The sequence below is a fragment of the Cyprinus carpio genome, chromosome B7, assembly GCF_018340385.1.
Source record: "Cyprinus carpio isolate SPL01 chromosome B7, ASM1834038v1, whole genome shotgun sequence".
NCBI classification, from domain to species: domain Eukaryota; kingdom Metazoa; phylum Chordata; class Actinopteri; order Cypriniformes; family Cyprinidae; genus Cyprinus; species Cyprinus carpio.
In genome coordinates this window covers 15,780,651-15,794,310 of record NC_056603.1, presented here as the reverse complement: position 1 = coordinate 15,794,310, position 13,660 = coordinate 15,780,651, and the positions used below count along the sequence as shown (strand labels likewise).

The window sequence follows — 13,660 nt, the reverse complement described above, 5'->3', positions numbered from 1 at the left end:
ATTTGGTTTCAAAATATTCAAAATATGTTTTTACTAATTATTCCTTCCTAAACAGGTGATAGGTGGCATAACCTGATAATTTTAGTATAATTAATTTACAACTTTAATATAATTAATTTAATTTCATCAGTTAATTTAAGGTCATCTTTTCAGCTACTCGTTTTCTAACTACTGTATATCAACCCAAACACATTACTGACAAAAGCATTCACTAATTTAGAAATGATTTTAAAAGTTATTATTTAAAACACATTTATGATACATTTACAAATGAAACTCAAAAGGAAACTTGAAATGCATCAAAGCACATTAAAAATCTAACTGATTAAGGTGAAGTCATCATGTGCAATACTGTCAATCTATCCCTAGATGGCACTGTTATATTACATTCAAAATTTCCCTCATACAAATCAAGGGCCTACAGAGCTACCTCAAAAGAGTACTGCAGCACTAACATTGGCATTTCACCCCTCATTGTGATCAGACAGGTGGTCTGGCATTAGATTGGCAAGTATAGCAATACTGCCAACAATCCACATACTTGTATAAAAGCATTTGCCTACAAAATCCAACAAATACAGCCACTACACTAGCCCTACCAACCATAAATCACATTATAAACCACCTTCAGGGTTATTAACCAGCTACTCTCCTTTTTATGCATACTATAAAAGCCCAGCTATAAGGAAAGCCCTAGGGACAAACCCTCTCTGCACTCATGGAAGTGAAGAGCATGGGGGCAGCACACTAACATCACGCCCCAGTCCGAGTGCTGTGTTCTGGGCTGGTGGCCCACAGTCAGCTGGCTGCAGCGTGCCGCAGTGATACTCCTCCCCAGAGCTGCAGTGTCAAAGTGTACACAATTATGGCACTGTGCCTCTGCACCAGCACCACAGCAGCAGATGAGTGCGTACACCATGCTGTTTTTGCTGTACCCCTAATCTATTGATCACATCAGACATGAGCTTAAAGGAATAGTTCACCCAAAAATGTCAATTTGCCGAAAATGTGCTCACCCCCAGGCTATCCAAAATGTAGATGAATTTGTTTCTTCATCAGAACAGATTTAGAGAAATTTAGCCTTTGATTACTTAGTCACCAATGTATTCTCTGCAGTGAATGGGTGCCATCAGAAATAGAGTCCAAGAGCTGATAAAAACATAACAATAATCCACAAAATAAAGTACCATTTAGAAACGAGTCATGTGGATTACTTGTGGACTATTGTATTGTTTTTTTTAGCAGTTTGGACTCATTCTGATGGCACCCATTCACTGCAGAAGATCCATTGCTGAGCAAGTGATGTAATGATAAATTTTCTCTAAATCCATTCTGATGAAGAAACAAAATCATCCACATCAAGGATGACCAGAGGGTAAGTAAATTTTAATTTTTAGGTGAACTAATCCTTTAAATAACTAGTCCACAGCATACAGCTACAGTTCATTAATGCCATCAGCATTTCCAGTGACTTGAATGCCTATCTTAAAAAGGACGGCAAATTGTCCCCATAATGAATTTTTAAAAAGTAAAGTAGTAGCAATTTCAAATACACAACCAAGTCAGCACAAAGAGCAAAGCTGCAGTCATACTGAGCCTAGAAAATTACTTTAGACCCCAAAATACTGCAAACCAGGCAATTTTTAGGTTTGTGTATGCTTTGAATTCAGCAAAGAGGTCAATTTATGATGTTTAGATGCTCTTTAGGTCCGTTATAAGATTAATATTTTTGTGCTTTGTGAATTCGCATCTCAGAGCTTACCTGACTTAAATCTGAGCACACAGCGAAAGACGACAGGATTTTTATTTATTTATTTATTTTATTTTGCATGTGCTTGCCAGCCTCCTGAGCTGAATACAAATGAATGGAGCTCAAAGTCAAGAATGACTTTGACAAGAATGAACCCCGATAGATGGCTGACATCATTGGACAGCCTTCACTAGATCAATTAAACTTAACAGTAGTGCAGAAACCATTTAGACCACTTCACTTCTATTGTGCATGAAATTCTCATAGCTGGAAATATCAATCATCACATCACATTACACACAGGCCAAGGCAAAAGAACAAAATATCAAAGAATTAGGAAAATAAAGCTGAAGTGATAGTAATGAATGTTAAACAGAGGAAATTCAAGTGTGAGGAGAATGCAGTGGAGAGAAAAATGAATACTATACTGGGTTATTTTCTCAAAAAAAAAAAATTAACTTTTGATTTTTTTAATGTGACATTTTTCTGAGAAAGAATATGTAAGGGAACCTTTAAGGACATCTGTGGGGGATCTGTATGGACAAAATCCATAGTGATCTGACGGGACCATGGGGGAGTGAAAAATATTAAATTTTTCTCCAGCCATTCAGTCTTGGCCATGTCAGCAGAAAAGAGAAGTTTTCTTTAGAGGACCTATTTATTAAATAAAGTGTATTTCTATGAATCCAACACAATCAGGAAGATTTATTAAGGATGTTTTTTTCAATCCATTGGTGTGTATTATCTTATATTTTTGTCTTTTGATGTATTTTGGATGTTTTTATGCATTTGCTGTCTGCTTTTCCTCATTTGTATTATATCTGACTATTAAAATCACTATTTGAAAAATAAATAAATAAAGTAAGGGTTGTCCTGTTGTATTTAATGGAATATACTGCCCAGGTCTCTAGATACTGATCTTGTTTCTAGACACCAGCCCTGAGAAAAGATTTGCAGCAGCAGGAGGTGACTGACCTCTTCACGCCATGGCTCTGCATCAGCGCAGCCTGGTTCATGGCCCGGATCCAGCCATTCATGTCCTCTTGTGTGTCAGCGCTGAAGAAATAGGTCCTCATGCCACAGTGCTCGGCCTGCGAGCCAATCAGAGAATTCTTATTGTAAATGTAGGAGCGCATTCCCGTGTGGCAGGCCTGAGGGAGAGACAGAGAGAGAGGGGACCATCAGCTTTGACCATACATAGAGGTTTCACATGCACGCGAGGCACCAGACCAGCGGGCCCCAGTATTGCTGTGACAGCATCCCTGTAGCAAGCTCAGAAGTCATGCTCAACTGGTCTGTTTTATTTTGCTCATCAGAGCTGAGGAAATGGCCTTTAAGAGGATTACCAACCAATGATAACTACATTATCATTGTTACAAATTCTACCATGCACTTCAGTCAAATGATCTGCACTAGTGGTCTGTACTGTGCAAGCATTTGAGATTTTGTTGAAAAATAACAAATTAATAATTGTTGTACTGCAGTCAGACTATGCTTTAGAATATGGAAGCCCATTATGCCTTAGAGTATAAAAGCTGATAAGAGTCATAAAGTTTAAAATAAACTTTGTGAGACAGAAAGTTGTGAGATATACAATACAATTAAAATATTTTTGGGCCGGTAAGTTTTTATAATGCTTATAAAAGAAGTCTCCTACTCACCAAGGCTGCTTTTATTTGGAAAACAGTAAAACAGTATGAAATAGTATAATGTAATAATTGAAAACATTTAATAATAACATTTATATTTTAATATATGTGATTTTTGGATTCTTTGAGTAATAAAAAAGTTCTAAAGAATAGCAGTTATTTAAAAATTTTAGTCTTTTTTTATTATTACAAATCATTACTGTAAATTTTGATCAATTGAATGCATCCTTGCTGAATAAAAGTATTAATTATTTATAAAAATGTGGGACATAAAATTTCTAAAGAATAAAGTTGTAATTGGATTAAATGAATTTATAATGTGGATATTAAGTTGCTATTTTGAGTTAAAACATCAGTAACCTTTTACTTTTTTAACCCTGAGGTAGAAACAGGCTTCCATAGAATAAAAACCCATCAATGTCAGGAACTCAACATTGAAGATCTGAACTCCGACCTTCAGTACACAGCAAACAAATGATAAATCAATACACTGAGCCGTTCCTGCAGAGAGGAGAGATGACTGAAATTCTTTTCTACTTATTTCATGTATTCCAGGAGTATCATATAGTTTACTTTACACACAAGTGTCTCTGTGCATGCCCTCCCCCTCTTCATTTGGTTAACAAGTGTACACATAAGTGTTCAAATACATTCTGGGTCAATTATACATGCCAAACACACCACACAAATGTTTAAAAAAACACAATATTAAAGATGCACACAAATACTCACATAAACAAAGCTGTTAATTCTCTTACTCTGTTTAATGCCAGGGTTAACAGCCCCCCCAGCTAAACTAGCTCCATGCACCTTCTGCTACTGCCAAAATGCAACTGTTGGTCTAATCTCTCTGATAGGGGTACGGCCACCACTCACACATCGAAACGCTTTCAAACAGAGTCCAGCTCAGCGCTTTTGCCAGTCCCACCCAGACCCATTCAGACAGGCGGCAGACCCTCCTTTCCACCTCTACAACAACACACACAGAGCTTACATCTGGTTACACTGACTCATTCTGTAGAAAGTCAATGCAGTGGCCTTTGGGCTACATGGAAGGTGCCTCTTAATTCACAGTTTGACCGGCACATCTCTCTTCTGCCACTCCAGGAGTCTATTATCCAGCCTGTCTAATGATTAAAACAGATCCTCCAATGTCCGATATCGGCTCCTGAAGTCTTCATATTATCCTACTGTTTTCTCATCGACTTTGTTGCAGTCCTATGCCTGATAACACACATGCATTGACCAGAGAAGTCTATATGATGTGTCATGTCACCTGAAAAACATTTCAGCAAACCTGAACACTCAAAAATGATTGACAGACTGTCTAAACAATAGTGTCCTGCATTCTTCTGCAGTTTACAGACCCTAGGGCTGTCAGAGAGACACGTGTCATATCTCAGAATACTTGTTTCAGTGATCTGTAAGGACATTTTTTGAACTTTATTCTATTAAAAAATGCATATAATTTAATATAATAAAATATCTTACTCATATACACACATCTTCACATACAAATATGAATAAACAAAATAGCAGAAAGGAAAAATAAGGCACAAATATTGTAACCATTAATAACATTTTATCATGACAAACAATGAGAAATGGAAGACATAACCTGGGCAAGAGAAAAGTGATTTCAGTGCCTGTTATAATATATCAAGTATCAGCTGCTGAAGGAAAGCATGTCTGCTGATAAATATTCTTCTCACATTCCTGTCTTTAAGAAGTTAATGACCTTAGATTACCCATCTAGTCCTGGGCTTTCATTCAGCGTTATCCCTCTAAGAGGGATATGCAGTAATTAATCAGAGGAATTTGCTCAATCACTCAACCCCTTCAGAGGTTAAAGGAATATTCTGGGTTATTTACTACTGAATATATCTATGGATGGCACAAAAAGCAATGTTCCTAAGGTTGTGAAAAATGACCAAAAACAGAACCATAGCTTAACTGTTATGAAAGCAGGGGTGCCAAAACATATAAAATGTACAACTGTTGCAAAAGAACAGCCATAAAGAAAGTTATTGTGTTTGCATTTAGGTTATGTCCAATATGAAAGTTTTTTTTTTTTTTTTTTTTTTTTTTTTTTGTCAGAGGGACAAACAAAAGGGACGAATCTTATAAAATCAAAGTTATATCTGTGGTATTCAAAAACTGCCACAAATGTTGTCCACGGATTAGAAGTTGCAAATGACCTGGAAATTATATTTAAGTTAAGACAATTCATACAAAAACACACAAAAACACTAAATAACAATACAAATTCACAATACATTAAACACAAAAAAAAACTGAATAAAAAACAATACATATTATACACATTAAAAGTTTGGGGTCATTAATTTAAAGAAATTAATACTTTTATTCATCAATAAATTAATCAAATGTGACAGTAATTGCTATAAATGTTACAATGCTGTTCTTTTGAACTTAATATCACAGTTTCCTAAATAAAATATATAGCAGCACAACTGTTTTCAAAACTGGTGATAATAAGAAATGCTTCTTGAAAACCAAATCAGCATATTAGAATAATGGCCACTGAGAATTCAGCTTAGTTTTCACAACAATAAATTGCATTTTTAAATATTTTAAAATGTATTTGAAATATTAAAAATGCAATATTTCACAATATCACTATTTTTATTTTATTTTTTGATACAACAACATTAAATAAATTTTACTGACCCCAAACTTTTGAACGGTAGTGTATATACAAAAACATTTAAATATAATATACATACATTTAACAACAGAGCACTTTATATTATAGTTGCAGTACTGAAAATTGAAAAGTGACTGAATAGCATATGAGAGTGTAGAAATGTGTGGATGATAACCAACACTGGAAACACTGATGCATGTGATGAAGTGAGAGGAGGAATTGAGCAATGCCAGTCCGCAACAGTCCTTATCTTTACTATGGGATCCACACATTCATAAGGACATATCAGCATATCCAATATTCACATCAGGGAGATGAATATGAAGACAGGATTGTCGAGCTGGCATTGCCTGTTCCTGAGGAAGCAGAATGAGTTGCAGAATGCATGCTGAAACACATCAATGCACATGGGCTATGTGCATTTTTCATCTGCCTAGGAAAATGCCATACAGGGATGGTGATGGAGTGGAGATCCGCTGATAGTAATGAATGGAAATTAAAGTACCTATTCATGCAAGAGGCTGACTCAGGAGACGGCCCTTCCACCAGATGCACCCGGTTCAGCTCCCATAATGCACCAGGTCACAACAGGAAGCAATAGGCCAATAGGAATGAGAGAATAAGTGTGAGTTGTGCAAAAACAGAGGGTAGGTGAATCACGGCCTATGTGAAAAAAGTTAACCAAAACTAGAAGATGTGTTGAAATGTCCCTGGTTGTGAAATATCAGTCAGATAAGCAGGGTGAGTGGAAAAGCAATTAACAGTAGAGGCAGCAAAGCTAAGCAGAAAAACGCCACTGGGAGAGCAAAAGTACAACACTCCAGAGAACAGGATAAGATGATTAATAAACATCATAATATTTAATTGCTGTAGCTGAATAAATGAATCAATTGAAGCTAAGAACCGTGAGTTTTTCTATGCTTGAATTCAAATACATGTCATCATCATTTCCTACATGAAATTTCGTAACTTCATGCTTCAACTTCAACTGTATTCTCAGATCTGTCAACAATAAGTCATTTGATTCTTTAAAAAGAACATATTCTTAAAAATCATTTTCGGTATTCAGGCACCACTGTATGTTTTTGATTCAGTAAAAAAAAAAAAAAAAAAAATTGCTCATACTCATAAAGTTGCAGTCACATTTACCATTGTTCTGTGAATTCTTGTGTGCGAAATCCAGGCATTTCAATAGAAATTCACACGGTCTTGAATTTTGACCAACAGATCATATTTAAATATAGAAATTAACCTTACTACAAACAGTTCTAAAGATATCTTAACATTACAGAAAATAAACACACTCTTCTTCACATGTACAGAATGCAGACAAGCTAATTAATTGCTGACTAAGAGAAGACAGTTAGTGCAGAAAACATTAGAAAAAACAGCATACCTTAGGGTCGAATTCACATGAAAATAAAGCAGCCAGATGTTCAAATAGCTGCTGGCTAGTTTCACTGATGGAGATCTCCTAACTAACAACCTGCTAATTAACACCCAGAGCGCCAATGAGAGAACAGGGCCCCTCACCTTGCTCTGGTACATTACAGACTGTAGGGCAAGTAGAAGGAAGAATATTAGAAATAGAGTAGATGTATAATTAATCTGCCTGCTGGCACAATAGTCAAACAAATTCCAGCACTGGGGAATATGGGCAGGGTAATGGAGTTTGAACGATGCACTGTGTACCCATAAGGAAGAATGACTGAGCGGAGGAAATGAATGAACTGCATTGATGGGATCAAACATTCCTGGAGTATTGTTCTTTAGAAGAGGCTTTGCTTCAGGAGGAGACCGAGGTAGATTAAGCCAAAATGTTCAAAGTTAGAGGTTAGCTATCAGTGAAAAAAATGCTGTTTTTTCCCACCTCTGTGGTACAAGGGCTTAAGCCAGACTTGATTTTCCAGAGCATTAGGTATAATATAAATGGTTTTTAAGTATTCTGGGATATTCTGTTCTTAAACATTATTTCACTGTCCGCCAGACCGCAGTAAACAGTGGGAGGTTGTTTGTGAGGCTCAATGGAAACTTGCCATCAATAGGCCTCACTCAGAGAAGGGTTTAGATAAAGATGTTCCCATGTCTGCTCTGTGAAAGAGAACAGGACTGTGGAAAACTTGTTGAACGAGTTGGGTGGAAGCTCAGTGTGAATTCCTGTGAGCAAACAGTAGCTTCGGTGATGACAGCATTGTGATAACAGACATCGAGGGGAACAGTACCAGTCAAAAAGAGATGGGCTTTTCCAAATTTATAGAATTAAGTCATGAGCTAAGCATTTTAATAGTATGCACAATGTGATGCATTCATATAAAATATGAGACGCTTCTAACTTGGCTCACTCTGAGGGTCTTCATCTCCAGGACAAGAATATATTAGATAACTGAGTACAGGAACATGATGCTATTAGTTAAAACAAGCAGAGTTTTAGTTGAGTCCCTTGTGAGGTTGTGAGCACCCTGAGCAGAGAAAGCTTACTTAGTGGTCTGTGTGGTCAGAAGAGGGCAGAGAGAGGAGCTAAGCAACTGCCACATTAATCAGTCATCCCTGACTGCTGCCCACACAACACCACTGATAATATGCCACATGACACAGACTTCCTGAAGGCGTAGCCAATGAAGCCAGTGTGGGTGAGCCTACACACAGGAACAGAGTAGCATTAGAGTGCAGATTATCATGATGCTCTTACCTTGAAGGCATACTTGCGGCTGATGTGGTCCTCGGGTCCCACGGGGGAAATGACATAGCTGGGCAGAGGAATGCTTCCCAGAACCGTCTCCTCTCGACTATCTGTGAGCAAAGTACAGTTGTTAGGTGAAAATATTTGAAAATGGTTGAATTACAATTGAACAATTGTTAGTTTGTTTGTTTGTAATACTCTTTAACACAGATGACAGCAAGTAAGTGAGACTCCGCTCTGCCCACCAAAATGATTAATGATCAAAACAGTGCTATACTTAATGTGAACTGTGTAAAAATCTTATGATTATTCAATATGATATGTGCAAGCAATAGGGATAAAAATAGTAAATGAAAAACCTGCTATTGCATATTAAATTATAGGTACTCTCATAATAATGTATTAAAGAAATGGAGTGTTTTACTTCTAAAACATGATTATTGTGCAATAAAATTAGAGACTGTTTTAGATCATTGCAGCTAATTAAAGCTGAGTATTATAACTCACCTTTATAGTAAAACAGGCAGTAATCAGACAACACAAACCATTTCCTCTTCCACAGTCTCATGCCTGAGCTGTCCTGATAGTGGAAGAACAATAATCAGCCCACAAAATCATTTTCAGAAAATTAAAAAAATTAAATAACAGTCAGTTCATCATTCAACATTACTTACCAATGTAAATATTAGTATTAGCATTTAACTGAAGGCCCCTTTGTTAAGACTGAATATTTCTTTAATATGCTATGTTGAATAACATGTTCAGTTAATGAGCTTATTGCTTGTGGGTCTTAGTTCATCATAAGGCCTAATTAAGAACTAATCTAACATCTGAACACCACTCAGTTCAGATCAAAATTAGATTTTGTAATCACTCGCATTAGGGTTTCACTTTTGAGGGCCGCACCTGTTTGTAGAGCCATCCTCTCACCACCACTGGGACATTAGGGTTCCTTTTGATGGAATGGTCACGCTTGCCAAAGCAATGCACCTTCCCACTGGGTTTCAAACTCTGTGGTATTTAAAAGAAAAAAGAAAACCACTTGCTTCATTTGATTTGATTAAAAATTCTGCATACACAGGCATCAGTAAGGAAAAGTGGCATCCAAAAGCATTTGGATGCTTGAATTTGTTATTTTTTTAAGTGTGGCCAAAGTGTCAAAAAACATTCTGGAGCCAATTTATGTTCAAGGGAAATACTTTGACTGCAAAATGCTTACAACAACAGGATTTGCTGCATTTATTAATCTTGATCCGTATAAAGTTCAATTCAACTGATCATTTGTCAACCCAAATGTGTACAGAGTGTTACTTAAGAGTAAAATTAGATTTTTTTTTTGTTTTTTTAAAAAGCGAGACAATGACTGATGCCCACCAGGAGCCTGGTTTATTCCTAGTAAAGTGTGTGTGTGGTCCTGGTAAACCCTACATTATGGGGACAAAATGTCTCAAAGATGGCAATATCCAAATATCAATTTTTTGTTCCCCGTGAGGAAACAAGCTTATAAATAAAACAGATTTTTCTTTTTTTTTTTTTAAATACTAAAAGTTTCCTGTGAGAGGTAGGTTTAGGTTGGGGGAGGGGAATAGAAAACACAGTTTGTACATTATAAAAACCATTAGGCCTATGGAATTTTCCCATAAAGCATGAAAACCCAACATGTGTATGTGTGCGCAGAGATGAAGGCCTCTGGGATGGATCGATCAGTTTGTGAAAGCTCATATGATGCTGACACAGTCGTCATTGACAGGCCAGCATCAGTCTCTTTACCATATAGTGACACAGCCAATGTGTGTCAGTCCAGGCCATTAAAACTTCAATGTGCCAAAATCACTCTCTAATAGGGAGGAGAAAAAAAAAAGAAATATCTGCATTTCTGCATTCCCATTACCAGTGAAACTTGAGAAATGTATGTATGCATGCAAAATGAGTTATGACAAACAACATACATGTTGTCTAAAAATAGAAATGTAAGAGCTTGTCAGTTCTTCGACCTCTAGTACAGCCCATGTTCTTTAACGCCTGGAAAAACTCTACATATGGCAGTGTATATTAATGCACTAGACCAAGACAGAGTATTAGGGGGACCAGTAAAACAGTTCTGCTGCATTTACACCTAGAGTGTAACTGTGCCACACACGCTCAGATTTAATTAGCAGGAAGTAGTGAGAGGCATTCTGTGCATTTCTCAATCCCCTGCAGATGTTCTATGCAGTATTACCTCATGACCCCTGCACAACGCAGCCGACCCGCACAGAAGATTAAGTCCAGCTTCTCTTGTGCTAGAAAAATCAGTAACCTATTACACCTTCGGCTTGGGTCATTTATCAGATTTGGAGGAATATAGCAAAAATAGATGAGGCCAATTTACTCTCCCCATTATCTAGAAAAACATTATCAGATTTCAATGATTTAATATCAGATACACACACACGTTAGTAATGGTGAGGCTTGCTAGATAATTAGCCAGCTTGGCACTTTCAGGAACCAGAAGTGCTCTTTGTAAATGTTTGCATTTGCTGAGAATCAGTACAACTACCACATTAAAACAAATAAAATCAGCACTAAACAAGGCTGGGCTTCTCACCCTGGATCCTGAGGTGGTGTCTGCAGGGGATGAGGAGACGGCGGCAGAGGACTCGCTGACCATACTGGGAGGCCTCGGCTCTGGTGGTGGCTTGGACATGCGTAAATTTGCCCTGCAAGGGTTAGAAATAAAAGACACGATCTTTACCAGGTATAAAGTGTGATTACTAATACAAGGTGAAATTATCAGTGAAAAAGGTACATTTTTGTAATTTAATAACCAAAAAAGTAAAGCAGAGCCTTGGGATGCATGCAAGTGTTCAAAAGAGGAAGAGACTCAAGTAACACACTGACAAACACATTCTCTGAGGGCAAACTACTTAGAGACCAGAACAGGAGGAGTAGTCAACAGACAATATCATAACTCAGTATACTCAACTCTAGTGAGAGTATTAGTCTCAGGTGACCTAAAAATGGTAACAGTGACAACAACAAATTAAGAATATCTATCTATCATTTTATTAATATATCACTCTATCTATCAATGTATCTGCATATCTACATATTATATATTTATCTACCATTTATCTATGTACCATACATTACCTATATCTATCTACTAACCTACAGAATATCTACATACCTATATTTATCTACCTACCTAGCTATATCTGCCTATAACTAGCAATCTACCTAACTTTATCTACCTATACATATCGACTGTATCTACATCTACCTAAATACTAGCGATGTGCGAGAATAGATGATTAGCCAACTAAACAGAACTGCTGCTGCTAGTTGACATTGGAAATGAGTCGACTAGTTGAAATGTAGTCATTTTAATGTTGCTTTCTAAAAATAACACATTATTTTGAAGTGTGGATATCTGGGGCAGATAAATTCATTTCATTTCACTTCAGACCTTGCATGCATGCGTTTTCTTCTTGTCACTCGTGTCAGCGTATTTACCAGTTTAAAGGGGGAAACAATATGAATTAAAGGGATCTGACTTTCTTTTTGTTGACACTTTTTTAATGTTATTTCCATATAATGCCTATTAGAATAGAGTTTATCAGCGGAGTGCTGATTTGTTTACAGGGGTAAACACAGTAACCACTGTATTGCTACTTGTCCAAAAGCACCACCTAATATCAGAGAGTGAATTTGCATTTTCATTCAGCACGTCTGCTGCTTTTGTTGCTGTCAGTGATGTTGGAAAATAAGAACAACTCAATTAAAATGGTTTCTGGAATTATTTGACTGTTTGATTAAGTATTCCAAATGAATCACATATACACACAATGTTTTTGACTGTCTTCTCAGTGTTTCTTACTTTTAGACCAGTCAACTAGTCGGTTACAATATTTCCAATTGAAATCCCTACTAAATACCTACCTATCTATCTACCAAGTTACCTACCTACATATCTACCTATCCATCCATCCTCAATCCACCTAACTACATACTTATCTATTTACCTTCCTACATCTATCTATACACCTACCTGCCTACCTACCTAGTCAGAACAGGGTTAATATCAATTGTAACAGTGACTTATCTGGAAACTAGAGAAACCCCATATTTAGCTCTTCTTGTTGTGAGCACCCTGTGGATGAGAAGAGCGGAGGAATGCACTGCAGCTGAAGAATGCAGGGCATCTGCAGAAGTCACATTACAAGTCACGGTCACTACACTCAGTCTAACTCTGCATGAGTCTAACGGTTCCACTAGAATTACAGTAAAAAGAGTGTAAACACTCATATCAAAAGTGATGTTTGTTAAATAGGTGTTTAATAATAAATGATTAACCAAATGTGAAATGCCAGAGCCACAATCATTGTGATACAAATACCTTAATGCCAGGCTGCTTCCTGGAAAGTATTTGGGTCCATTTTTCTTTCCTAATAAGGAGAACTGCATAAAAAGCTGCATTGAGATTCAGGCAATGCTAATGTAAATCAGCAGAAAGAAGAGTATAACGCCACAGAGAGATGAGGGAGAAGGGGGGGAATAGATGACAGAAGAAAGGTGAAAAACTGTCAGAGCTGCCACTGCAGGCAACAAATAAAAAACTTCTTCCAAACACTGTCAAAGAGAAGTGTCAGATTCAGAGACTGCAGGGAAAGGTATAACCTAGAGCGAACTCCACCAGAGAGCTGCACCGTTCAACCAAACATCTGTCACATTCCTAAATCTCCTTCAAGTAATTGACAAGGCATTTTGGACTGGTACCCAAGGAGTTATAATTCATTGGATAGACAGTTGCCTTTTCCCATAAACATGCAAAATTAATTTGATATTGGGTAAATAGTTTATACGATGGGCACTTTGAAAAAATACTATGAACAAATGCTGTGAGCAGACCTAGAATCAGAGCCAGACAGCAC

At 37.0% G+C, this 13,660-nt stretch overlaps 1 protein-coding gene across 1 annotated transcript in view; it reads right to left on the bottom strand.

Moving 5' to 3' along the window:
• Positions 1-13,660, bottom strand: part of plekha7b (pleckstrin homology domain containing, family A member 7b) — an 88,618-nt gene that overhangs the window by 24,508 nt on the left and 50,450 nt on the right. The window contains exons 6-10 of the mRNA XM_042727513.1: positions 11,335-11,446; positions 9,654-9,758; positions 9,255-9,327; positions 8,757-8,857; positions 2,726-2,901 (exon numbers count right to left, since the gene is read on the bottom strand). Coding sequence (XP_042583447.1) covers positions 2,726-2,901; positions 8,757-8,857; positions 9,255-9,327; positions 9,654-9,758; positions 11,335-11,446 — 567 coding nt within the window. The remainder of the gene's footprint in view (positions 1-2,725; positions 2,902-8,756; positions 8,858-9,254; positions 9,328-9,653; positions 9,759-11,334; positions 11,447-13,660) is intronic.